Source organism: Odocoileus virginianus, chromosome 5 (genome assembly GCF_023699985.2).
Source record: "Odocoileus virginianus isolate 20LAN1187 ecotype Illinois chromosome 5, Ovbor_1.2, whole genome shotgun sequence".
In the NCBI taxonomy this organism is placed as follows: Eukaryota; Metazoa; Chordata; class Mammalia; order Artiodactyla; family Cervidae; genus Odocoileus; species Odocoileus virginianus.
Genome location: NC_069678.1, coordinates 24,631,654 through 24,657,690, shown reverse-complemented (window position 1 = coordinate 24,657,690; position 26,037 = coordinate 24,631,654). Strand labels below are relative to the sequence as shown.

The 26,037-nt window shown below is 35.6% G+C and overlaps 1 protein-coding gene across 3 annotated transcripts in view; it reads right to left on the bottom strand.

The window, feature by feature from the left end:
• VAV3 (vav guanine nucleotide exchange factor 3) overlaps nt 1-26,037 on the bottom strand; it is a 439,383-nt gene that overhangs the window by 61,522 nt on the left and 351,824 nt on the right. For all 3 annotated transcript variants that reach the window (XM_070467721.1, XM_070467720.1, XM_020869586.2), the window contains exon 21: nt 10,281-10,346. In XM_070467721.1, the coding sequence (XP_070323822.1) occupies nt 10,281-10,346 (66 nt within the window). The remainder of the gene's footprint in view (nt 1-10,280; nt 10,347-26,037) is intronic.

Genomic DNA, 26,037 nt, shown 5'->3' with positions numbered 1-26,037 from the left:
CTCAGCTCTATAAAAGCCTAAATAGTATGGTCCTAGAACTATCATTGGCAATATTATACAGTGCGAATCATAGTATATTTCAGATAAGTAGAAAATAATTCATTTCACTTTAATTCTTTCATTCATTTTATTGCCACTTTACCTCTCAAGAAAGAGATAACAAGAAAATATGAATTGGAATCTTTTGGTATTAATTTTCAAGGCAGTTCAATCTTTTCATAGAAAATTAAAATGAAAATGTTAGGAAAACCTAATAGCACTCTGCTTTCCCAAGACATTGGAAAAACAGGCAAAATAAACAATATACACTAGATATAGACTGTTATTTTGTAACATAAATTTTAAACTCTGGTTTAGAAGTCTACCAACTGGAAGACCTTTTTTTTTTAAGAAATGTCATGGGAAATATTCATTTTTACTTTTTTTCCTATGGAGCTTTGCAAAAGAGAAAAACTACATTTTCTAAGCAAATAAAAAGAAAACTTCCAGTTGCTAACTGCAAGTAGAAAATGAACAAAGTCAAAGAAGGCACACTAATATTCATAAAATAACAAATATAAGCATACTACTTAATCTTTATGAATCACCTGACTCTTTGATGTATGTATTCTATAGTATTTACATTGAGCCTATTTACATTAGGTGATTAAAAATACTATTACTCTCATTTGTAACTGAAGTATGGTCAATATGAATATATCTATAGCTATGTCCATTTTCATAATGGGATATTACTATTTTAATCTTCCAGGTTAAGAGTTATAATTTAAAAACTGTCCTTCTGGTCATAACATCTCTAAAGTTATCAATATTTAAATATGTTATCCTATGGATTACATTTTAAGCTTCATCACCACAAAAGATCCAGATATACAGCAAATGATATTGAAAGTAAATGACACCATTCAAATTCTGTAAATATTTTCTTATACAATTTTATTTTCACAAATAGAAATCAATCTTACTTTCTGTTTTGATAAGATATAGATGGCCTCTAAAATCTGATGGGGAAAAAATTTTTTTCCCTCCTTCCCTCAACCTCTTTGTATTCTTTAAATGTTTGTTTCTTCCTAAAGCAATCTCTCTCTCTGGGAACAACAACAAAGAGAGAGAAAGAGGAGGGAGGAAGGAGATAAATAGCTTCAACATATTTTGGTTGTGGATTTTCTTGGCTGGGAAAGATCCATAAAAGTTAAGGGTAACATAAAATTCTAAAGCAGAATGGTATCTGATGCTCTTCAATCCTGATGTGTCCTTTTGGATCTTATTCTTTCTACAGTGAGTACATTCTGATGTCTGATGAGCCAGCTATGTGTTTCTCAGCTATGATCCCCATCATCAGAGTAGGATACTGTCCTTTTTCATCTCCCATGAGCCCTCCCCCATTCTTTCATGTGTACTTTGGGCCTTTGGGTGAATATCTCACATATGAAGCTATAAATAATTTTCTTGAATAGTTTTTCCCCAATGCCTTTTTCTGCCTTCATCATAGGCTGTTTCCATTGTTAAACTTCTGCTACAGATATAGAATTTTTTAAAAGTTTTGTTAGGAATACTGCATGCATGTGAAATTATATATAAGCTACACAATTCTTCCTAAGCACATCTTATAAAAGCTAGATGAGACAGAAGTGAACTTAATGTGTTTGTTAGGCTAGAGATGCCATTATTTCATCCTTATTGAAGAAAAACAGTTTTCTAGATAGATTAGATTTCTAATTTTCCTCAAAACTTTGAACATATTATTCTTACTGTTTCAAATATCAAAATTTCACTGTATAAAATTTCCATTTGTTTCTTTTTTATAGTTCCCGTTTGCTGAAGTTTCCTGTCCATTCATTACAACCATATAGTTAACCCTTGGACAGAATGAGTTTAAACTGCAGGGCTCCACTTATTTGTGCATTTTTTGCCAATAGTAAATACTACCATACTACATGATTTGCATTTGGTTGAATCTGTGAAGGCAGAACCACAGATATGGAGGAATTGTAGATATAGAGGGCTGACTATATATTATAGATGGATTTTCCACTGCTTGGAGGGTCAGGGCCCTAACCTCTGCATGTTTCTAGAGCCAACTCTATTTTCCTTTTTGTCTTTGAGTACAATTATAATAGTTACTTAAAAAATCCTTTCCTGCAGGTTCCATCATTTGGGACATCTGAGGGTTGTTATCCTTTAACTGCCTTTTCTGCTGAGTGTGGTTCATATTTTTCTGTTTGTTTGTGTACTCATTATTTAGTATCTTGGACAGTTTTAATGATAATGTAGAGGCTCTGAATTCGGTGGTGCTCTTACAAGGAGTGTGATTTTTCTTAAAGTAGGCAGTTAATTTGTTTGAACCCCAGCTGCAACCTCTGTCTCTCCTATCCTAAGATCACCTATCTCCCTTTCCAGTTTGTGTTTACTTCAAACTCTACATTCTGCCACTTTAAACCAGTCATACTGTGAGGTTTCTATCGTGTCTGAATTTTAACCGCCCTGCATGGTGCATATATACAGACACATGCACACAGATACATGTATGAGACTACAGAGTTTGCAGTTATTTTCTGTGGGAGGATTGATCCAATAGGAGCTACCTGACAATAGCTGGAACCGGAAGCTCTTACTTGTTCTGTCTAATCATCAACCCTTTATAGTTTTATTTCAGGTTGGTTTTAATATTTTCACTTTGTCTTTGATGTTCTGAAGTTTCACTAAAATGTATCTAGGTATTCATTAACTTTAATATATACTTCTTGACTATTAAGATTAATTTTATCATAAACTCTAGAAAATTCTCAGCCATCAGTTGAACATTGCTTTCCCACAATTATCTATATTCTTTCAATAAGATGCATTTGAACTTTATCACTCCATTATCTTACATTCTCCATATATTAATCTTTCTGGATTGTTCACTGAGAAATTTCTTCAAATTTTTCTTCTAATTTTCTACCCAGCTGAGTCTAGTAAATTTTGTAGTATTTCCATTAAGGTTCTCATTTCAATTACTGTACTTGATTCTTTTGAAGTATGCCCAAACATTAAATATCCTCTCAGACTTTTATTACCCCTTTAATTTCTTCAACCATATTAAATATACAGTTTTGAACTTAGTATCTGATAATTCAGTTATCTGCTATCCTTGTGAATATAATTCTGCATGTTATTGTTTTGTTGACTTTTCCTTAAGGTGGGTTTATTTCCTTGTAAATGTAATGATTCCAAATTGTGAATTTATAATCCTTGTAACTTTATCTGTAGAAATTCTTTGAGGTACCAATCTAGAGAGATGGGTACTTGCATTGAGAATACAAATCAATGTGGAATCATCTTATGTTTATTTAAAATTTTTATTTTATATTTGAGTATTGTTGATTAACAATGTTGTGCTAGTTTCATGTACAGCAAAGTGATTCAGTTATACATATACATGCATCTATTCTTTTTAAAGTTCTTTTTCCATTTAGGTTGTTAAGAGTATTGAGCAGAGTTTCCTGTGCTACACAGTAAAATCCTGTTGCTTATTTATTTTAAAAGTAACAGTGTGTATATATCGATTCCAAATTCCCAATTATGCCTCCCCATCCCACCCTTGCCCCTGGTAAGCTTGTTTTCTAATTCTGTGAGTCTTGTTTCTGTTTTGTAACTAAATTGTTTTTTTTTTTTTTCCTTAGAGTCTACATATAAGCGATATCATTGATATTTGTCTTTCTCTGTCTGACTTAGTATGATAATCTTCAGGTTGATCCATGTTGCTGTAAGTAGCATTATTACATTCTTTTTAATGACTAAGCAATATTCCATTGCATATATGTGCCACGTCTTCTTTATCCATTCCTCTGTCAGTGGACAGTTCGGTTGCTTCCATGTTCTGGCTCTTGCAAACAGTGCTGCAATGAACATTGGGATGCATGTATCTTTTTGAACCATGGTTTTCTCTGGATATATGCCCAGGAGTGGGATTGCTTGGTATAGTTAACTCTATTTTTAGTTTTTTAAGGAACCTCCATACTGTTTTCCATAGTGGCTGCAACAATACCAATAGTGTAGGAGGGTTTCCTTTTCTCTACACCCTCTCCAGCATTTATTATTTGTAGACCTTGATGGTAGCCATTCTTACTGGTGTGAGGTGATATCTCATTGTATGATAGTTTTGCATTCCTCTTAATAATTAGTGATATTGAGCATCTTTGATTTGTATTTCTCTAATAGTGATGCTGTGTCTTTGGGCCATCTATATGTCTTCTTTGCAGAAATGACTACTTAGATCTTCTGCTTATTGACAGATTGGGTTGTTGTTTGATATTGAGCTGCATGAACTATTTGTAAATTTTGGAGATTAATCCTTTGTCAGTCAAATCATTCGCAAACATTTTCTCCCATCCTGTGGGTCGTCTTCTCATTTTTTTTTTTTTAAGATTTCCTTTGCTGTGGAGAAGCTTTTGAGTTTAATTAGGTTCCATTTGCTTATTTTTGTTTCTATTTTCATTACTCTAAGAAGATCAAAAAAGTTATTGCTGTGATTTGTGCGAAGGAGTATTCTTCCTATGTTTTCCACTAAGAGTTTTATTCAGTCTTACATTTGAGTTTTAACCCATTTTAATTTATTTTTATGTATAGTTTAGAGAATATCCTAATTTCATTCTTTTACATGTAGCTTTCCAGTTTTCCCAGCACCACTTATTGAAGAGACTTTCTCCTCACCACTGACTATTCTGGTCTCCTTTGTCATAGAATAGGTGACCAGAGCTGAGTAGGGTTATCTCTGGACTTTATGTCCTGTTACAGTAATCTATAATTTTGTTTTTGTGCTTGTACCAATCTGTTCTGATTTCTGTAGCTTTATAGTAAATAGTCTGAAGTCAGGGAGCCTGATTCCTCTGACTTTTTCTTTATCAAGATTGCTTTAGCTATTCAGGGTTTTTTGTGTTTTCACACAAATTAAATTTTTTTTGTCCTACTTATATGAAAAATGCCATTGGTAATTTGATAGGGATTGCACTGAATCTGTAGATTGCCTTGAGTAGTATAGTCATTTTGACAATATTGATTATTTCAGTCTAAGAACATGGTATATCCTTCCATCTGTTTGTGTCATCTTTGATTTCTTTCATCAGGTCTTATAGTTTTTGGAGTATAGGTTTTTGCCTCCTTAGATATGTTTCTTCCAAAGTATTTTATTCTTTCTGATGCAATGGTAAATGGAACTGTTTCTTTAATTTCTCTTTCTATTCTTTTGTTATTAGTGTATAGAAATGCAATAGATTTCTGTGTATTAATTTTGTATCCTGCAACTTTACCAAATTCACTGATGAACTCTAGAAGTCTTCTGGTAGCATCATTAGCATTTTCTACATACAATATCATGTCATCTGCAAATAGTGACAATTTTATTTCTTCTTTTCCAATTTGGACTCCTTTTATTTCTTTTTCTTTTCTGACTGCTGTGGCTAGGACTTCCAAAACTGTGTTGAATAAAAGTGGCAAAAATGGATATCCTTGCCTTATTCCTGATCTTAGAGGAAAGGCTTTCAGTTTTTCCCCACTGAGTATGATGCTAGCTGCAGGTTTTTCATATATGGCCTTTATTATGTTGAGATATGTTCCATCAAAGACCACTTTCTGGAAAGTTTTTATCATAAATGGGTGTTGACTTTTTCAAAGGCCTTTTCTGCATCTATTGAGATGATCATATGGTGTTTATTCAATTTGTTGATGTCGTGCATCACACTGATTTGTGCATATTGGAAAATCCTTGCATTCCTGGGATTAATCCCATTTGATCATGCTATATGATCCTTCTAATGTATTATTGGAGTCAGTCTGCTAGTATTTTGTTGAGGAATTTTATGTCTGTGTTCATCAGTGGCATTGCCTCTTTTTGCAACATTTTTGTCTAACTTTATCAGGGTGATGGTGGCTTCACAGAATGAATTTGGGAGTATTCCTCCCTCTGCAATTTTTGGAAGGCTTTCAGAAGGATAGGTATTAACTCTTCTCTAAATGTTTGATAGGATTTGCCTGTGAAGCCATCTGTTCCTGGCCTTTTGTTTACTGGGAGTTTTGTTTTTGTTTTTTAAATCACAGTTTCAATTTCAGTACTTGTGATTTGTCTGTTCCTATTTTTTCTTTCCTCCTGGTTCAGTCTGAGGAGATTGTACCTTCCTAAGGATTTGTCCATTTCTTCTTGGTAGTCCATTTTGTTGGCATATTGTTGCTGGTCTTCTTGCTGTCTTTTACAATCCTTTGTATTTCTGTGATGTCTGTTGTAACTTCTTTTACATTTTTTTACATTTTAAATTTTATTGATTTGAGCCCTTCCCCATTTTTCTTGCTGAGTCTGGCTAGAGGTTTATTAATTTTGTTTATCTTTCTAAAGAGCAAGGTTTTAGTTTCATTGATCCTTTCTATTGTTTCTTCATCTCTCTTTCTTTCTACTCTGATATTTATTTTTTTCCTTCTAAAAGGAAACTTAGAGTTTTGTTTTTTCTTCTTTTCCTAGATGCTCTAGGTGTAAGATTAGGTTGTTTGAGAATTTTCTTGTTTCCTGAAGTAAGATTGTATTGCTATAAACTTTTGTATTAGGACTACTTTTGCTTTATCCCATATATTTTGAACATCATGCTTCCATTTTTGTTTGTCACTGGAAATTTTTATTTCCTCTTTAATTTCTTCAGAGATCCAATGGTTGTTTACCAGAATATTGTTTAGTTTCCAAGTGTTGTGTTTTTTATAGTTTTTTTCACCTGGTAATTTATTCCTTATCTTATAGTGCTGGGATCAGAAAAGATGCTTGATATGATTTCAATTTTCTTAAACTTACCTAGGCTCTCCTTGTGGCCCAGCATGTTATCAATATGGAAAATGTTCCGTGTGCACTTGAGAAGAATGTATATCCTAATGCTTTTAGATGGAATGCTCTGTAAAGTTAATTAAGTCCCTTGGTTGAATGTGTCATTTAAGACTTGTGCTTCCTTATTGATTTTCTGTCTGGATGATCTGTTCATTGATGAAAGTGGGGTGTGAAGTCCCCCACTATTAATCTGTTACTGTTGGTGTCTCCTTTTATGGCTGTTAGTATTTGCCTCATATGGTGACATCCTCCTATCCTGGGTGCATGTATATTTACAATTGTTATATCTTCTTGGATTGATCCTTGATCATTGTGTCCTTCTTTGCTATTGTAATAATCTTTATTTTCAAGCCTTATTTTGTTTGATATGAGTATAGCTACTCCAGTTTTCTTTTGATTCCCATTTGTATGGAATAAATATTTCCATCACCTTAATTTCAGTCTGTATGTGTCCCTAGATCTGAAGTGAGTCTTTTAAAGACAGCATGTATATGGGTTTTGTTTTTGTATCCATTCAGCCAGTCTACATCTTTTGGTTGGAATATTTAATCCATTTATGTTTAAATGTAATTATCAATAAATATGTATGTTCTGCTGTATCTAGCTTAGAATTATTTAGGTCACAAAGGTAGTATGACTTCCAGCCCCACACATGTGTGTCTTTGGATCTAAAGTTAAGAATTCTTAGAGGACAGTATGGTACTGGCACAAAAACAGAAACACAGACCAATAAAACAAGATATAAAGCCCAGAGATAAATCCATGCACCTATGGGCACCTTGTCTTTGACAAAGGAGGCAAGAATATATAATGGAGAAAAGACAGCCTCTTCAATAAGTGGTGATGGGAAAATTGCACAGCTACATGTAAAAGAATGAAATTAGAACACTTCCTAACATGATACACAAAGATAAACTCAAAATGGATTAAAGACCTAAATATAAAAATTCTTAGGGGAGAGAAAAAATTTTTTTTCCTTTCCAACCATATGCTTGCTTTTTCTTTCTAATCAAGGCCCAAGCAAAGATAGGCATATCATCTTCTGTAAGATAGTTTTCTTCTCATTCACCCACTGAAGGCTCTGGAATTCATAGAGATACCCAAGTCTACGTTGTGCTATAGCTCCAGGCTTTGTCTCCAAGTATCATACTGGCAGAAATAATAAACCTGTCTCTTTTATGTTCTTCCTGTGTTTTCCCTCCTTCTAAATATTTACCTTAATTTAACCTACAACCAACAAATGAAGCTATAATTTCTTAAGTAAAGCAGTAAAATTTTAATAGCTATTTATTAATTTTAAGCTATAAAAACAATTATATTTAGTTGGTAATCTGACTCATAATTATGTGTTCCTACAACTCTTTATCAGCTTAAAATCCTAAGCATATTTCTTATTCCAGTAAACAGTTCACCAAATACCATTCACTGTGATCCTACAAGCTGATTCAATTAGTATCTACCATTGATAACTACCTATATTTAGTTAGGGCCTTTTGTTTGTTTTTTCACTCCTTTGCTCATTCATACAACAAAAAATATGTTAAATACCTCTGTGCTAGACTATTCCTAAAATAAAACTTCAAATGCTCATTCTATGCTATATTCAATGAAATGCTTAACAGTTTTGATTTGATGTCTTTGCTGCTCAGTTGTGTCCAACTCTTTGCAACCCCATGGTCTGTAGCCCATCAGAGCTCTGTCCATGGGGATTCTCCTGGCAAGAATAATGGAGTGGGTTGCCCTGCCCTCTTCCAGGGGATCTTCCCAACCCAGGGATCGAACCAAGGTCTCCCACATTGCCGATGTATTCTTTACCATCTGAGGCACCAGGGAAGCCCAAGAATGCTGGAGTAGGTAGCCTATCCCTTCTCCAGGGGAACTTCCTGACCCAGGAATCAAACCAGGGTCTCCTGCATTGCAGGCAAATTCTTTACCAGCTGAGCTACCAGGGAAACCCAGTTGATATCTTTAGGTTTCCAAATCTTAATTTTCGGCCACATGCCTACATATAAGTATCACTTCTTTAAGCATAGGAAGCCTTAATGATGTTCATATAAATGACAGAAAACTGGCTAAATGATCACTTTTGCTTATCTAATTAAATGAATGGTATCAAGCTTCAACAACTTTTTCAAGATATAACAGGCTAAATAATATATGAAACTGGATCATAGAACCAACAGAAATAGCAAGAGCTTTTTTTATATTCATTTTGCTTTTGAAATTTAATTAATCTTGAATGAGTGGAGTAAATTATTCTTCAGATTACATCTGAGGTCAAGGATGGCAGACATTCCCATTATTAATTAATATTAAAAAGAATGTTCAGTTTAGAAATCTCAGAAGGACCAAAATTTGGCAAGCAAGATAGTTCAAGATTTTTATTCCCTCCAAATCATTAACTGCATTATGTTAGTATGAGGGAAAAAATTTCATTTACTTAGAGTTAAGAACTTAAAGTTTCATATAAAAATCTACTCTAAACATCAGATTAAATTATGATAATTAAATATTATGCTAAACAGAAATTTATAAATTTCAAGAAGCATTAGGGAGTACATTTTATGTGATATTCATCCATAATAATATTTGAGTAAATATTCACTCTTCTTTTATTTGCCCAATGTGTTTGATGTTTTCAGAAAATATCATTATGACACTAAATAAACAGTTATGACAAACTAAAGCACAGAAAAATGTATAATAAGATATTTGACTGGAGAATCTGTGGACTTTCATGCTTTCTAGCATGCTTTCAAACACACTAGTTGAAGTTCAATATCTCTGTAACTCAAAGTAACTGCAAATAGATCAGATCCTCACCTTGGCTTCCCTGATAGCTCAGTTGGTAAAGAGTCCACCTGCAATGCAGGAGACCCTGGTTCAATTCCTGGCTTGGAAAGATCCCCTGGAGAAGGGATAGGCTACCCACTCCAGTATTCTTGGGCTTCCCTTGTAGCTCAGCTGGTAAAAATATGGGAGACCTGGATTTGATCCCTGGGTTGGGAAGATCCTCTAGAGAAGGGAAAGGCTACTCACTCCAGTATTCTGGCCTGAAGAATTCCATGGACTATGTAGTCCATGGGGGTCGCAAAGAGTTGGACACAACTGAGTGACTTTCAGTTTTAATCCTTACCTCAGAGGGAAAAGGGAAATTAGTACAATATATCTGATAGGTAGCTTTAGTTTATTCCTTCTAAAACCTGGTAAAATTTTTAATTTTGTAAAAAAAAAAAAATTAAAATTTCCTCTTGCATATATTCCCTTAACATTTAAAAATGTTTTCTGATAATGGAGTCATGATTTTGGCATGTAATATTATTAATAAGAAAATATAAGTTAATGAGGGACCAGACCAAACTCCTTTGTACATTCTTGCATAATTAGCTACAGCATCACAAAATAAAGTAGAAAGAAATAAAATACTCATACTTACACATGGGCAAGGCTTGACAGCATCACTTGGAAAAAATCCAACCTCTCCAGATGTTAAATTTCTACCCTAAATTAGAAAAAAAATGCCAATGTTGAGAACAAATTTACCATAATGATAATCCTGTAATGGTAGATACATGATGCTATCGGTCAGAATCCTTAGAATTACTTTCACATTGTACGCAATCCTAGCATTAACTTACTATAGCTCAGAAAGGGAAACATAAGCAGAAAGGTTATTAGGTTTAACAATTTTAAAACCTAACTCTACACCTAAAGCAACTTGAAAAGAAGAAATGAAGCACCCCAGAGTTAGTAGAAGGAAAGAAATCATAAAAATTAGGGCAGAAATAAATGCAAAAGAAACAAAATAGACCATAGCCAAAATCAACAAGGTTAAAAGCTGGTTCTTTGAGAAGATAAATAAAACAGACAAACCATTAGCCAGACTCATCAAGAAACAAAGGGAGAAGAACCAAATCAACAAAATTAGAAATGAAACTGGAGAAATCACAACAGACAATACAGAAATACAAAGGATCATAAGAGACTACTATCAATAACTATATGCCAATAAAATGGACAACTTGGAAGAAATGGACAAATTCTTAGAAAAGTGTAACTTTCCATAACTGAACCAGGAAGAAACAGAAAATCTTAACAGACCCATCACAACCACAGAAATCGAAGCTGTAATCAGAAATCTTCCAGCAAACAAAAGCCCAGGACCAGACGGCTTCACAGCTGAATTCTACCAAAAACTTAGAGCTAACACCTATCCTACTTAAAGTCTTCCAGAAAATTGCAGAGTAGGGTAAACTTCCAACCTCATTCTATGAGGCCACCATCACCCTAATACCAAAACCAGACAAAGATGCCACACACAAAAAAAGAAAAACTAAAGGCCAATGTCACTGATGAACATAGATGCAAAAATCCTTAACAAAATTCTAGCAAACAGAATCCAACAACATATTAAAAAGATCATACACCATGACCAAGTGTGCTTTATCCCAGGGATGCAAGGATTCTTTGATATTTGCAAATCAATCAGTGTGATACACCACATTAACAAATTGAAAGATAAAAACCATATGATTATCTCAATAGATGCAGAGAAAGTCTTTGACAAAATTCAACATCCATTTATTATAAAAACCCTCCAAAAAGCAGACATAGAAAGAAGATAGCTCAACATAATAAAAGCCATATATGATAAATCCACAGGAAGCATTATCTTCAATGATGAAGAATTGAAAGCATTTTCCCTAAAGTCAGGAACAAGAAAAGGATACCCACTCTCACCACTACTATTGAACATAGCTTTGGAAGTTTTAGCCACAGCAATCAGAGAAGAAGAAAATAAAAGGAGTTCAGATTGGAAAAGAAGTAAAACTCTCACTGTTTGCAGATGACATGATCCTCTACATAGAAAACCCTAAAGACTCCACCAGAAAATTACTAGAGCTAATCAATGAATATAGTAAAGTTGCAGGATATAAAATTAACACACAGAAATCCCTTGCATTCCTATACACTAACAATGAGAAAACAGAAAAAGAAGTTAAGGAAACAATTCCATTCACCATTGCAATGAAAAGAATAAAATACTTAGGAATAAATCTACCTAAAGAAACAAAAGACCTATATATAGAAAACTATAAAACACTGGTGAAAGAAATTAAAGAGGACACAAATAGATGGAGAAATATACCATGTTCATGGATCAGAAGAATCAATATAGTGAAACTGAGTATACTACCCTAAGCAATCTATAGATTAAGTGCAATCCCTATCAAGCTACCAACGGTATTTTTCAGGGAACTAGAACAAATAATTTCACAATTTGTATGGAAATACAAAAAACCTCAAATAGCCAAAGCAATCTTGAGAAGGAAGAATGGAACTGGAGGACTCAACCTACCTGACTTCAGGCTATACTGCAAAGCAAAGTCATCAAGACAGCATGGTACTGGCACAAAGACAGAAATATAGATCAATGGAACAAAATGGAAAGCCCAGAGATAAATCCATGCCCCTATGAACACCTTATCTTTGACAAAGGAGGCAAGAATATACAATGGAGAAAAGACAATATCTTTAACACATGGTGCTGGGAAAACTGGTCAACCACGTGTAAAAGAATGAAACTAGAACACTTTCTAACACCATACACAAAAATAAACTCAAAATGGATTAAAGGTCTAAACATAAGACCAGAAACTATAAAACTCCTAGAGGAAAACATCGGCAAAACACTCTCTGACATAAATCACAGCAGGATCCTCTATGACCCACCTCCCAGAATAATGGAAATAAAAGCAAAAATAAACAAATGGGACCTAATTAAACTGAAAAGCTTTTGCGCAACAAAGGAAACTATAAGCCAGGTGAAAAGACAGCCTTCAGAATGGGAGAAAATAATAGAAAATGAAGCAACTGACAAAGAATTAATCTCAAAAATATACAAGCAACTCCTGCAGCTCAATTCCAGAAAAGTAAGCGACCCAATCAAAAAATGGGCCAAAGAACTAAACAGACATCTCTCCAAAGAAGACATATAGATGGCTAACAAACACATGAAAAGATGCTCAACATCAGTCATTATCAGAGAAATGCAAATCAAAACCACAATGAGGTACCATCTCACGCCGATCAGAATGGCTGCTATCCAAAAGTCTACAAGCAATAAATTCTGGACAGGGTGCAGAGAAAAGGCAACCCCCTTACACTGTTGGTGGGAATGCAAACTAGTACAGCCACTATGGAGAAGAGTGTGGAGATTCTTTAAAGAACTGGAAATAGAACTGACGCACTGCCCAGCAATCCCACTGTTGGGCATACACACCGAGGAAACCAGAATTGAAAGAGACATGTGTACCCTGATGTTCATCGCTGCACTATTTACAATAGCCAGGACATGGAAGCAACCTAGATGTCCCTCGGCAGATGAATGGATAAGATAGCCGTGGTACATATACACAATGGGATGTTACTCAGCCATTAAAAAGAATGCATTTGAATCAGTTCTAATGAGGTAGATGAAACTGGAGCCTATTATACAGAGTGAAGTAAGTCAGAAAGAAAAACACCAATACCGTATTCTAACGCATATGTATGGAATTTAGAAAGATGGTAACAATGACCCTATATGCAAGACAGCAAAAGAGACACAGATGTAAAGAACAGACTTTTGGACTCTGTGGGAGAAGGCAAGGGTGGGATGATTTGAGAGAATAGCACTGAAACATGTATATTATCATATGTGAAATAGATCTCCAGTCCAGGTTCAATGCATGAGACAGGGTGGTCAGGGCTGGTGCACTGGGATGACCCAGAGGGATGGGATGGGGAGGGAGGCAGGAGGGAGGGTTGGGATGGGGAACACATGTACACCAATGGCTGATTCATGTGACTGTATGGTAAAAACCACTACAATATTGTAAAGTAATTAGCCTCAAATTAAAATAAATTTAAATAAATAAATATGGTACCAATTAAAAAATAATAAAATTGTTAAACCTTATATGTGGCTTCAGATCATGATTATAAAAGAGGAATTCAAGTTTGACTTTCCAATCTACCATGCAGTTTTGTTAGCTTCACACCCCTCAATTCTACAATAGAGATAATATATGCATACTGTATCTTTCAAATTTACATTTGTAAATAAAGCAGATCACACTGGTTTTGTACAATAATTATTCATAATTAATTAGGAATTAGATTTCACTGGCATTTGTATCCCTAACAGAACTCATGGGAATGTTCCTCAAACAGGATGAGACATTGCAAGTCATGTGAAAATGGAAACAGATATGATGTTTTAGATGATTTTCAAATTTATGAGAAACAGGATACTGATTAAGGCAAGAGGATAGTTAAGATGTTGGAGGAAAGGATTGTAATTCAAAATAGCATTGTAAATAAGAAAGGAGACAAATTAACAATAAAAAAAGAATTTATTCTTGGAGGCCACTAGTCAAATTCCTCTTTAAAACAATCTCATGACACAGTTATTTCCCTTTTCTAGAAAAACAAACTATACTCAAAACATACTGTAGTAATCAGAACATGTAATAAAAAGTTCTTGTGAGATTATTTCTCCTTGTCCAGATATTGGGCTTCTTTTTATTTGCTATTTAGCAATTGCTTGCTTCTCAGTACCTCATATGAGTAAGTTGTGTTATAATCAGATGCTACATGCTCTATTATTTTTGACAAAGAAGAGTAACAAAAAACAATCAGAAAATCTCTCTTTCTTGAAGCAGTATCCCTTTGTTCTTACAGATCTTGGCAATGAGTTTGTAGAGAAAATTTTAAAAAGTAGGAACCCAGAATTAAAGACAATGATTGCTGGGTCATATGGCAGTTCTATTTCCAGCTTTTTAAGAAATCTCCACACTGTTTCTTAAAAAGCTGGAAATAGAACTGCCATATGACCCAGCAATCCCACTTCTGGGCATACACACCAAGGAAACCAGATCTGAAAGAGACACGTGCACCCCAATGTTCATCGCAGCACTGTTTATAATAGCCAGGACATGGAAGCAACCTAGATGCCCATCAGCAGATGAATGGATGAGGAAGCTGTGGTACATATACACCATGGAATATTACTCAGCCATTAAAAAGGATTCATTTGAATCAGTTCTAATGAAGTGGATGAAACTGGAGCCCATTATACAGAGCGAAGTAACCCAGAAAGATAAAGACCATTACAGTATACTAACACGTATATATGGAATTTAGAAAGATGGTAATGATAACCCTATATGCAAAACAGAAAAAGAGACTCAGATGTATAGAACAGACTTGTGGACTCTGGGAGAAGGCGAGGGTGGGATGTTTCGAGAGAACAGCATTGAAACATGTATATTATCTAGGGTGAAACAGATCACCAGCCCAGGTTGGGTGCATGAGACAAGTGCTCGGGCCTGGTGCACTGGGAAGACCCAGAGGGATCGGGTGGAGAGGGAGGTGGGAGGGGGGACCGGGATGGGGAATACATGTAAATCCATGGCTAATTCATTTCAATGTATGACAAAAACCACTGCAATGATGTAAAGTAATTAGCCTCCAACTAATAAAAATAAATGGAAAAAAAATTTTTAAATAAATACATAAATAAAAAGAAAAAGAAAAAGTACTGGAAATTAAAAAAAAAATAAAGACAATGATGAGGAGGAAGATGAAGAGAAAAGAGAAGATGAGGGAAGGAGAGTAGAAGGGAGAAAAGGTAAGTGGAGCAGAAAAAGGGGAATAGTTAGAGGTATGGGGAGAAAAGAGAAGAGGAAAGGGTTGGATTAAGATAGAGGGAGATGAATTACATAACCAAGCAAAGAGAAGATACTAGTTTTGGCAAGGTTCTCAAACCACAGTTGCACTTGCATATTAGCAAAAAGGTAAGTGAACACATGGAATATTTATTCATTTAGTCAACAAATACAGTATCTAATGTTTGGTTAGACCATGAGAAAAGTTCATAAGACAGTTTTTGTTTCCCCTATATTTTCAGAAACTATGTATACACATAATTATAATACAAAGTAGAAAGGGCTAAATTGGAGAAGGAAATGGCAACCCACTCTAGTACTCTTGCCTGGAAAATTCCATGGATGGAGGAGCCTGGTAGGCTACAGTCCATGGAGTCACATAGTTGGACACAACTGAGCAACTTCACTTTCTTTCTTTCTATAGTTCCTTTTGGAGAAGGAAACGGCAACCCACTCCAGTGTTCTTGCCTGGAGAATCCCATGGACAGAGGGGCCTGGTGGGCTGTGGTCTATGGGGTTGCAAAGAGTCGGATATGACTAAGCAACTAACACACATACACACACACACATAGAAAGGGCTAAATGCTGTTAAAAAGGTACAGGAGAGGCTATGGAAATTCAAAAGACATACTGAGTATTCAGGGTTTTCCTGAAAGCTACATGGAAAAGGGGACATAATGAATGTAAAATATGCAGGGTTTAAACAAACAGAGATGGAAATGGAGAATATTCTGAAAACAAAATACACCATGAGAAAGGCCTGGGGCTAAGAAATTATAACATGTGCACAGGAAATGCAAATCATTCCCTTTAAGCAGAGTCTAATAATGAGTAACACTTATTGTACCCCTACTGTATGCTAAACACTGATCTGAGTGTTTGATTTAGTCCTTAAAATACTCCTTTGTGGTAGGTCCAACTACTATCCCTATTTTAAAGGTGAGAGAAATGAGACACAGAGGAGTTAAATGATTCACTCATGATCATAGAGCTAGCAAGTGACAGAACCAGAATTCAAATTCAGATGTTCTAACTTCAGAGCTTTGCACTGCTTCTCCCTGCATCATAAGACTCACAAAGGGGCACAGTAGAAAGAAAGCTAAGGAACCAGCTTGACTATGATATCTGAAATTTATCACTGGCCACTGGGTCTCAGTAAAGGGATTATATATTTTAGAATAACTAATATGACATCAATATGCACCTGGCTTATAGATGGGCATGGCTTTGTAGGTGAGAATGTCATTAAAAAAAATGGTGTCATAGAAAGGAGACAGGCCTGCAGGAAGGTAACAGGTGCTAGCGATATCATTTAACTGCAGTGTTCAGGACTTGCCTGTGGTTTAGATAGGGGAAGAGTAGACAATGGGAGTTAAAGACTGGGGAGAAAGTCAAGGAGGTGATTATGTAATCCATATTATGTAACCCATCTGGATAACACAGAGTTAGTTAGATGGCAGTCATGCAGAGGGGAAACTTAAAATCACAGGAGCAAGAATGTTGTGGAAGAAAATGTAGAGAGAAGAAATCAGAGCTTATAGAAATCAATCTATAACTAAAAAGCAGGAAGGAACCACCAGGAGGGAGGAGATCAGAAAAAGAACAGAGCTTACTCTATTGATTGCAGAATTTAGAAAAAACAGTGATGTTCTGTGACAGTGCATTTAACACTATTGGAGATCTTCTTGGGGAAGGAATTTTTCACTAAGCAGACGACTAGGTCATTCTGAATTTTTCTCTTAATGGAATGTGCTAGCAGTACAGATTACATTTCCTTAATGGTCACAGGCATCCCTTCAATGAAAAAGAAGTGAGATAATTTAACACACCTTAACAGATGAATAAAGTTACATTTCCTCACTAATTTCTATGAGATGTCAGTTTTAGCTATGTGAAATAATATGTACTGTACTTAATGATTCTCTACTTATTAAGGGAGTAGCCATCCTAAAACATTTGGAAGACTGAAAAATAAAGTAGTGTGTAGGTGGGGTATTTTTGGTTCCCTGGTGGTTGTGTGTGGGCTGTACATTGATAATTCATTAATATTAATGGGCGGAGCAGCTGCCAATCCCCTACGCATGGCTGGAACTGAGGACTATAGCTATGAAATCAACCATTTTCAAAGCCATTGATTTTGTGCACTTTATGTAATGATCTACTTATGAAATTTTTACTAACCTCGATAAGAGACATGTAGCTGAATTTCCTCCTTCTTTTCCTGTGCGGGCATTTTATTCTGGGTCAGATAATTGACTTGTCATTCCTTTTATGCCTATTACAAATGCCAGAGATAGGGAGTCGTCTTCTAGTTAATCTCCTGTCTGGTATTTCGTGAGTTGTGGTGACTCCCTTAACATCTTCAAGGTCAGCTTGAAAACATTTACAGTTATATGTCATCTGATGTATCAAACAGTGCTATCTTTATATGCATTTATTCTACAGGGCAATCTCTGCATTATGTGATGGGACTTTTGTAAATCTAACAGTACACATTGGGCCATTCTAATGAAAATATTCTCTTTGAAAAGTACCTGAGAAAATAGGCTATGGCCTGTATATGGTAAGAAAAGAGGCACCTTTATAACTTTCATTATATAAATTGGTGCAGACACAAAACAATATTAAATTATGATTCATAAAATACACCTTTTCCTGAAAAACAAATTGCTTCCTGTATAAAAATGGATCAAAACTAAAATTGATGACTCTCTCTGATATGCCTGATCACAAGTATAAATGCATATTCAGAAGTTTATTCCTAACTGACTTTCACTTATAACTGTTTTTTTCATTTTACTTCAAAAGGAAACTACAGTGAATCATAATGAATTAAAACTACTTAGAAATGCTGGTAGAAGTGATATTTACAATCTACTTCTATGGAGAAAAGCGTTAATGTATGCTAGGATGGCAGAGCTAAAATTGCATTTTTTAACCTCATAGTCAAAATGGCTGAAAATGATAGAGAATATCCTCCAGAAGTCTTAATCGTAAATTGCTTGGCTCCTAACTTTGTACAAAGGAAAAAGAATCGCTTTAAGAAAAATACAGAGTGTATTTTCCCTGTGGTTCATTTATCCCCTTAATACCACCTGGATTGGAGCTTTAATGCACTCCTGGAAATAGCACTGAACAATTTGAAACAGATTTGGAAAGCTGAATGTAAAAGGGATAGATTAATAGTTATTTATGAAAGATTGGGATTTCTCCCAAGTTACAATGCCCTAAGCACTTTCAACGTATGCATGATGGTGGTGTGGAGATTACTAGGCAATTCATCACCCATGGATAAGGGCCAGAGCAACTGTCACCCTAGCCAGTCACTGTCAGAAATATACAGTCTGGTGGGGGTGGGGAGAGACATACAGGGTGGCCATGAATTATGGGAATACAGGTGAATATACAAATTAGTTTTTGATTGGATGGATAGCTTTTAGCAAGCACTATTTTGGGAATTATTCTGACAGGCTTTTTTTTTTTCCCTTCCCCTTCATTTTTTGAGTATCTGAGATGGAACTAAAGGACCAGAAAAGGAGAGAAGACCATGGCAAAGAACCTGTCTGAAGTTGGCCTTTGGTGAGACGCAATCTCTGATCCTAGCTGCTGCCACACCAGTGTTATCAGTTAAGATACACATCAGTGCAGAATCAGACAGCAGGGATGTGGCATCAGAAGAGCTCATTCTCATCCCAGTTCTGCTATATGAATCTGCCCAACTGCAGGCAAGGCTCAGTGATAAAACAAGGATGATGACAAACTCTGCCACACAGGCCTCACCAGGGTGTTCTAAGGTTCAAAGAACTAATGTTTGTGAAAGCACTTGGTAAGTGCTTAAAAAAAAAAAAATCCCTTTTTTTCCCTACAATATTGCTCTTTGATTTATCTCAATCTTTTTACTTCTAAATTTTCATTGTTTAGTTGACCTATTCACATTAAAACAGAAATGCCTGGTTCTGTGTATAACCCCATCTTCCTTATTTATATTTATGCAAATTTGCTAAGCCACAAGTGACACAGACTCCCATGTGTTTTACCTGAACAGGAAACAGTTACATTGCAGAGAATCCAGTTCTTTATCTCAATGCTTTCTTGCAATTATACACATTTTTTTCATTGTTAATTGCTTCTTCTTTGATGAGTAAGATAAGTTACACATTTTCCTACCAGTGATCACCTTGAAAATGTGCCAAACATAATTGCATTATGGTTATACTGAATGGTCATGATGTGAATTCCAAAATATTCATGCACACAACACAGAACAACAAAACCATAAACCATGTGCTTTTAAAATTTCTCAGTCAGAACAGGGTCTTTAACTTTTGTCCAATGTACAAACAGTAAAAATGAAGTTTTTCAGAAGGCTGTATGAAATTCACGTTCCTGGAATAGTTCATCTGTAGGTAAGTGGCTGTGATAGGCTTAGAATTCTCAATAACTCTAAAAAAACCCTTGCATCTTGATCTAGGATCTTTGAAATTAAATTTATCCTCAATTTGCAAGAGCTTATAATTGCATCAAGTCATCAAAATATATGACAAAGGCTTCTTTTAAATTTGATGGTTTTACCAGTGCACACAAAATTGCTTATGTTTACTATCTCTCTGAAATTTTGGCAGACAAAAGTGTCAAAAACTTTAAAAAGTTGTGAAATGTATGCTAAGAAAAAACTCACTAAAAAGCCATAAACTGTATTTCTAAACTTATTGAATGTAAGATGACTATAACAGCAGAATGAGACTTGAGACTGCAGTGCCTTTTTCTTGTTATCCAAAAGATGTATTTTCTGATGTTCCTGAATTCTGCCAGCAGGGAAGGGAACTCTCTAGTTATGGGTATCTTGAGTTGTTTTTTTTTCCCCCCCAAAGTATCACTGGGTAGCCTACACAGTGCAATCCTGAATCAAAATATTATAACTGATGAAAGAAAAATCAGCAAGCAAAAACTGATCTGCATGTAAGTCAGTAAAATCACAAGTAGTTACTCAATACAAAATCTGAAAAGAAAAGCAGGATTCTACCACATCCTGGAAGAAATCCTATTTGGGAGAGGCCACAGAGCCTCCCAAATAAATCAGCATTAGCAAGGTCCAAAATATAGAAATTTGTTTTTCTAATCCTAACAGATAACTGATGAATGTTTTCCTATCCTTGGTGATTACTTAAAATCACAAAAGAAGTATTCTCAGTAATAGCACCATACAGATTATATGCTCATGACAGCATTAGGCATCTTTAAAGAAATACTATTTTACAATGAACAGAATTAGTACTTTAGTGAAAAGTATACTGGCTTCTCAATATTTTAATCTATCAGGAGATTAAAAATGAATAATATGGCTACTGTCTCAAGGATCCCATTCAGGTTGTATCTTAACTAGCTTTTGATTTGGTTAATTCTATAGCATTTTGTAGAATTTGGGAACAGAAGAAATAAAACATTTACAGTAATAATTTGATAAAGAGTCAGGAGCCCAGTGTTCTCTTCCTGGCTTTCAGATCTTTGGTAAGTCATTTAATCATTCTTGGCTTCAATATTCTCACCTGTAAAATGACAGACTTTGACCCACGGATTTCTGAGGTCGCTTTTACTACCAAACATTTTTGTTTATATGATCACTTTTCCCAAGTCCTTGCAGTTTTCCAGTCAGTTGCTGTTACCAAGAGATTTCTGACCCACAAATTCTTAATTAGGGATACTATGTGTCAGTAATTTAATCTGGTTGTACTTATTTATACTTATACATAAGTTTTACTTATTTATACTTATAAATAAGTTTTATTTATTTAAGAAGCCAATATACTTTTCATTAAATTACTAATTCTGTTCATTGTAAAATACTATTTCTTTAAAGATACCTAATGCTGTCATGAGCATATAATCTGTACGGTGCTATTACTTAGAGTACTTGTTTTGTGATTTTAATTTTAAGTAATCACCAAGTTTTCAGTTTTCATTCCAGTCCCAAAGAAAGCCAATGCCAAAGAATGCTCAAACTACTGCACAACTGAACTCATCTCACATGCTAGCAAAGTAATGCTCAAAATTCTCCAAGCCAGGGTTCAACAGTATGTGAACTGTGAACTTCCAGATGTTCAAGCCAGATTTAGAAAACGCAGAGGAACCAGAGATCAAATTGCCAACCACCACTGGATCATCAAAAAGGCAAGAGAGTTTAAGAAAAACATCTATTTCTGCTTTATTGACTAGGCCAAAGCCTTTGACTGTGTGGATCACAACAAACTGTGGAAAATTCTGAAAGAGATGGGAATATCAGACTACCTGACCTGCCTCCTGAGAAATCTGTATGCAGGTCAAGAAGCAACAGTTAGAACTGGACATGGAACAAACAACAGACTGGTTCCAAATTGGGAAAGGAGTATATTGTCAACCTGCTTATTTAACTTATATGCAGAGTACATCATGAGAAATGCTGGGAGAAATATCAATAACCTCAGATATGCAGATGACACCACTCTTATGGTGGAACGTGAAGAAGAACTAAAGAGCCTCTTGATGAAAGTAAAAGAGGAGAGTGAAAAAGTTGGCTTAAAACTCAACATTCAGAAAATTTAAGATCATGGCATCTGGTCCCATCACTTCATGGGAAATAGATGGGGAAACAATGGAAACAATGAGAGACTTGATTTTTTGGGGCTCCAAAATCACTGCAGATGGTGACTGCAGCCATGAAATTAAAAGACGCTTGCTCCTTGGAAGAAAAGCTATGACCAATCTTGACAGCATATTAAAAAGCAGAGACGTTACTTTGCCAACAAAGGTCTGTCTAGTCAAAACTATGGTTTTTTCAGTAGTCATGTAAGGATGTGAAAGCTGGACTATAAAGAAAGCTGAGCACTGAAGAATTGATGCTTTTGAACTATGGTGTTGGAAAAGACTCCTGAGAGTCCCTTGGACAGCAAGGAGAGCCAACCAGTCCATCCTAAAGGAAATCAGTCCTGAATATTCGTTGGAAGGACTGATGCTGAAGCTGACATGCCAATACTTTGGCCACCTGATGTGAAGAACTGACTCATCTGAAAAGACCCTGATGCTGGGAAAGATTGAGGGCAGGAGGAGAAGGGGATGACAGAGGATGAGATGTTTGGATGGCATCACCGATTCAATGGACAGGGAGGCCTGGCGTGCTGCAGTCCATGGGGTTGTAAGGAGTCGGACACGACTGAGCGACTGAACTGAACTGAACTTATTTACAGAAGAGGAGGACAGTTCACGTCCAGTGACTTTGATTCTGACTCAGTTTGAAGTCCTCTGTTTTCTAGGGTACATAGGATTGACTCGTGAGAAATAACATTCCTTTATTCACATTATAATAAATAATTAAAGTTCAATATATGTTATAATTTGATAAATGGCCCAAAGCCTTAAGGGCTCACGGTATCAAATCAGTTGCAGACTGATGGCCCACTAAAGGTGTTCTGTTATTAACAGAAACTTGTAGTAATTATGACAGAGCATAGTTTCTATGATGGTAAAATAATGTAAAAAAGATTTTCTCAGACTTTTTCCTTAATAATGTTATTATCTATATGGAAAAGAAGCAGTAATACTTCACTGCTGGAACTTCTCCTTAGACAGTAGAGTCCTTATCTAGTTACATTATAACCTACATTGTGCCCTGTACCAAATGTAGGTTACACTGGAACTCATGGGAAAAGAACCAATAAGAACTCTTAACCAAAAGTACCCATCTTGACAGTTAACAATTAGAACCTCACCCACTTTGTCAGGAGGTTTGCCAGTTCCCACAATACAGTCTGTACACTTGGAAACATTCCTGCAAACTCAGTTTATGATCTATTCAATCAAAGCCAGTTGGCAGTCACCCAGGGAAAATGTTTCTTACAGCCCTTTACTAATGTCTATTATCTTCTATAATCATCTCTCCTGGGCCTCCCTTGTTTTATTACAGTCCCACTCTGCCTTTTTCTACTTTCCTGTAATTAGGGACCCTGACTTAACTCAATATTTTGAGGTAAACACCTGTCAAAATAAGGGTCTCATGATTGCAGGACATATTTCTACCAAATCAGCCTCTACTCATCACACAGCTTCAATCCCCACATCAAATTTCACTTCTGCCTTGGTTTCTCCTGGCTTTACACAACAGATGAGCAAGTGATAAGAGGCAGTGGAGAAGCAAAGCCAAGGCCACCTGAGGAGCACCCTGAAACTGCTCGAGTGCTGCCTAACAAGGTATCACTGCCATCTTTAAACCAAGTTTCAGATTCCACAAAGAAATGCCCTCGAGAAGGAATCTGACCTCAGAAAAGCAGTTCCCAGAGATGTTTACTCTCTGGTTCATAATGCCAAAGCAGTGAGTCTTTTGATGTTAGGATTCAACTTTTCTTAACAAAGGAGATTTGACTCTTTTAAAAAATACATTTTTTGTGCTCTGTTTGCCTCTGACTATGATCCAGCCTGACATTTCAATTTTGGATCAGGAGGGGAAAAATGCATAGTTTTAGAAAATTCTATTATAATTAATATTCTTGTGTGGTCTTAAAGGAATCAAAGTCTCTACCTAATTAAGGGCAAAGGAAAAGAATCTTTTGACATGATCTGACAACTAAAATTGCAGGCAGAGGTACTGGGAAGAAAGATCCACTAACTCCACTCCACTAACCTCCCTTCTTCAGACCTCAGAGGGTGTCTGGGTAAGGTTCTATGTTATAGGACAGATGGCTTAAGAACAAAAGGTCTATGGAAAACAGTGTGGAGATTCCTTAAAAAACTGGAAATAGAACTGGCATATGACCTAGCAATCCCACTGTTGGGCATACACACCAAGGAAACCAGAATTGAAAGAGACACGTGTACCCCAATGTTCATCGCAGCACTGTTTAGAATAGCCAGGACATGGAAGCAACCTAGATGACCATCGGCAGACAAATGGATAAGAAAGCTGTGGTACATATACACAATGGAATATTACTCAGCCATTAAAAAGAATGGATTTGAATCAGTTCTAATGAGGTGGATGAATCTGGAGCCTATTATACATAGCAAAGTCAGTCAGAAAGAAAAACACCAATGCAGCATACTAACACATATATATGGAATTTAGAAAGATGGTAATGATGACTCTATATGTAAGACAACAAGAGAGACACAGATGTAAAGAACAGACTTTTGGACTCTGTGGGAGAAGGCGAGGTGGGATGATTTGAGAGAATAGCATTGAAACATGTATATTGTCATATGTGAAACAGATTGCCAGTCCAGGTTCGATGCATGAGACAGGGCGCTCAGGGCTGGTGCACTGGGACGACCCAGAGGGATGGGATGGCGGGGTGGGACGAGGGTTCAGGACGGGGGAACCCATGGCTGATTCATGTGAATGTATGGCAAAAACCACTACAATATTGTAAAGTAATTAGCCTCCAATTAAATAAATTAATTTACCAAAAAAAAAAAAGAACAAAAGATCAACAGTTCCTACAGGTAAGCACACCATTCCCTAGGCAAAGTCTGTTTTCTTCCCACTCTCCTTGAGGTATCCAGGGCTTCCTGGTCCAAACCTGCTGTGAAGAAAGGGCTCATGATTTTATCCTGTTTACATCAGCTATCTCCTGCAGAATTTATCATTTGTGCTTTTGTCTAATTATGAAGTTAAACATTTAATATCTAATTAAAGACTTTCAAGAATTGGGTATCAAAATTGGGAGACCAGAGTGGTCTTCTATGAGCCTGTGTATATTAGGAGGACTCTTCATATTACATATGGGGAAGATGAAATTTTAAAAGTTTTAAAAAAACCAAACTGATAAGCATCTTTTCACTTCTGAAAAATGAAGCATATCTTTTAGAATCACTAACAATTATACAGAAATATACTTTTTTCCTTTTCAATTTTCTTTCAAAGTTCCTGTGATTTTTACAGTAGTATTACCTTTATAAATCACTTAAAGTATTAATATTCCCATTATTTAGATAAAAAATTTGAGGACACAAGGTTAAATAGTTTTATGACTATTCTGAGAACAAAGATAAATATAAATATGAAAAGATTATAAGATAAATATGAAAAGATGTTCAAATAACAATATAAAGTGTAATTTGAGCTAATAACATATGTACTATGGAAATACGAGCTCTAAACATTTATTCATTCTAAACCCATGGACTGAATACCTCTTTTATTTGAGGCACTAGAAATGAGAATATGAAAACCATGGTTCTTATCTTTCTGGGAGAGATCTATCTGGGCAGGGAGAAGGATAAATAAACCACTAGGATACGGTATGATGAGTTACAGGATAGAAGAAGCCCTTTTGGTTCAGAGAAGGTGACCCACCAAATTGAGTACTGATGGTAATGAAATATTATCTAAGAGAATGGGGGTAAAAAGGAAATTTCAGGCAGAAGGTAAAATATGACCAAAGGTTTGAGAAAGCATGTCTTCTATGAAAAGGATCCCTTCAACTGAACCCTCCATTTTTTTTTTTTCCAGGTTAG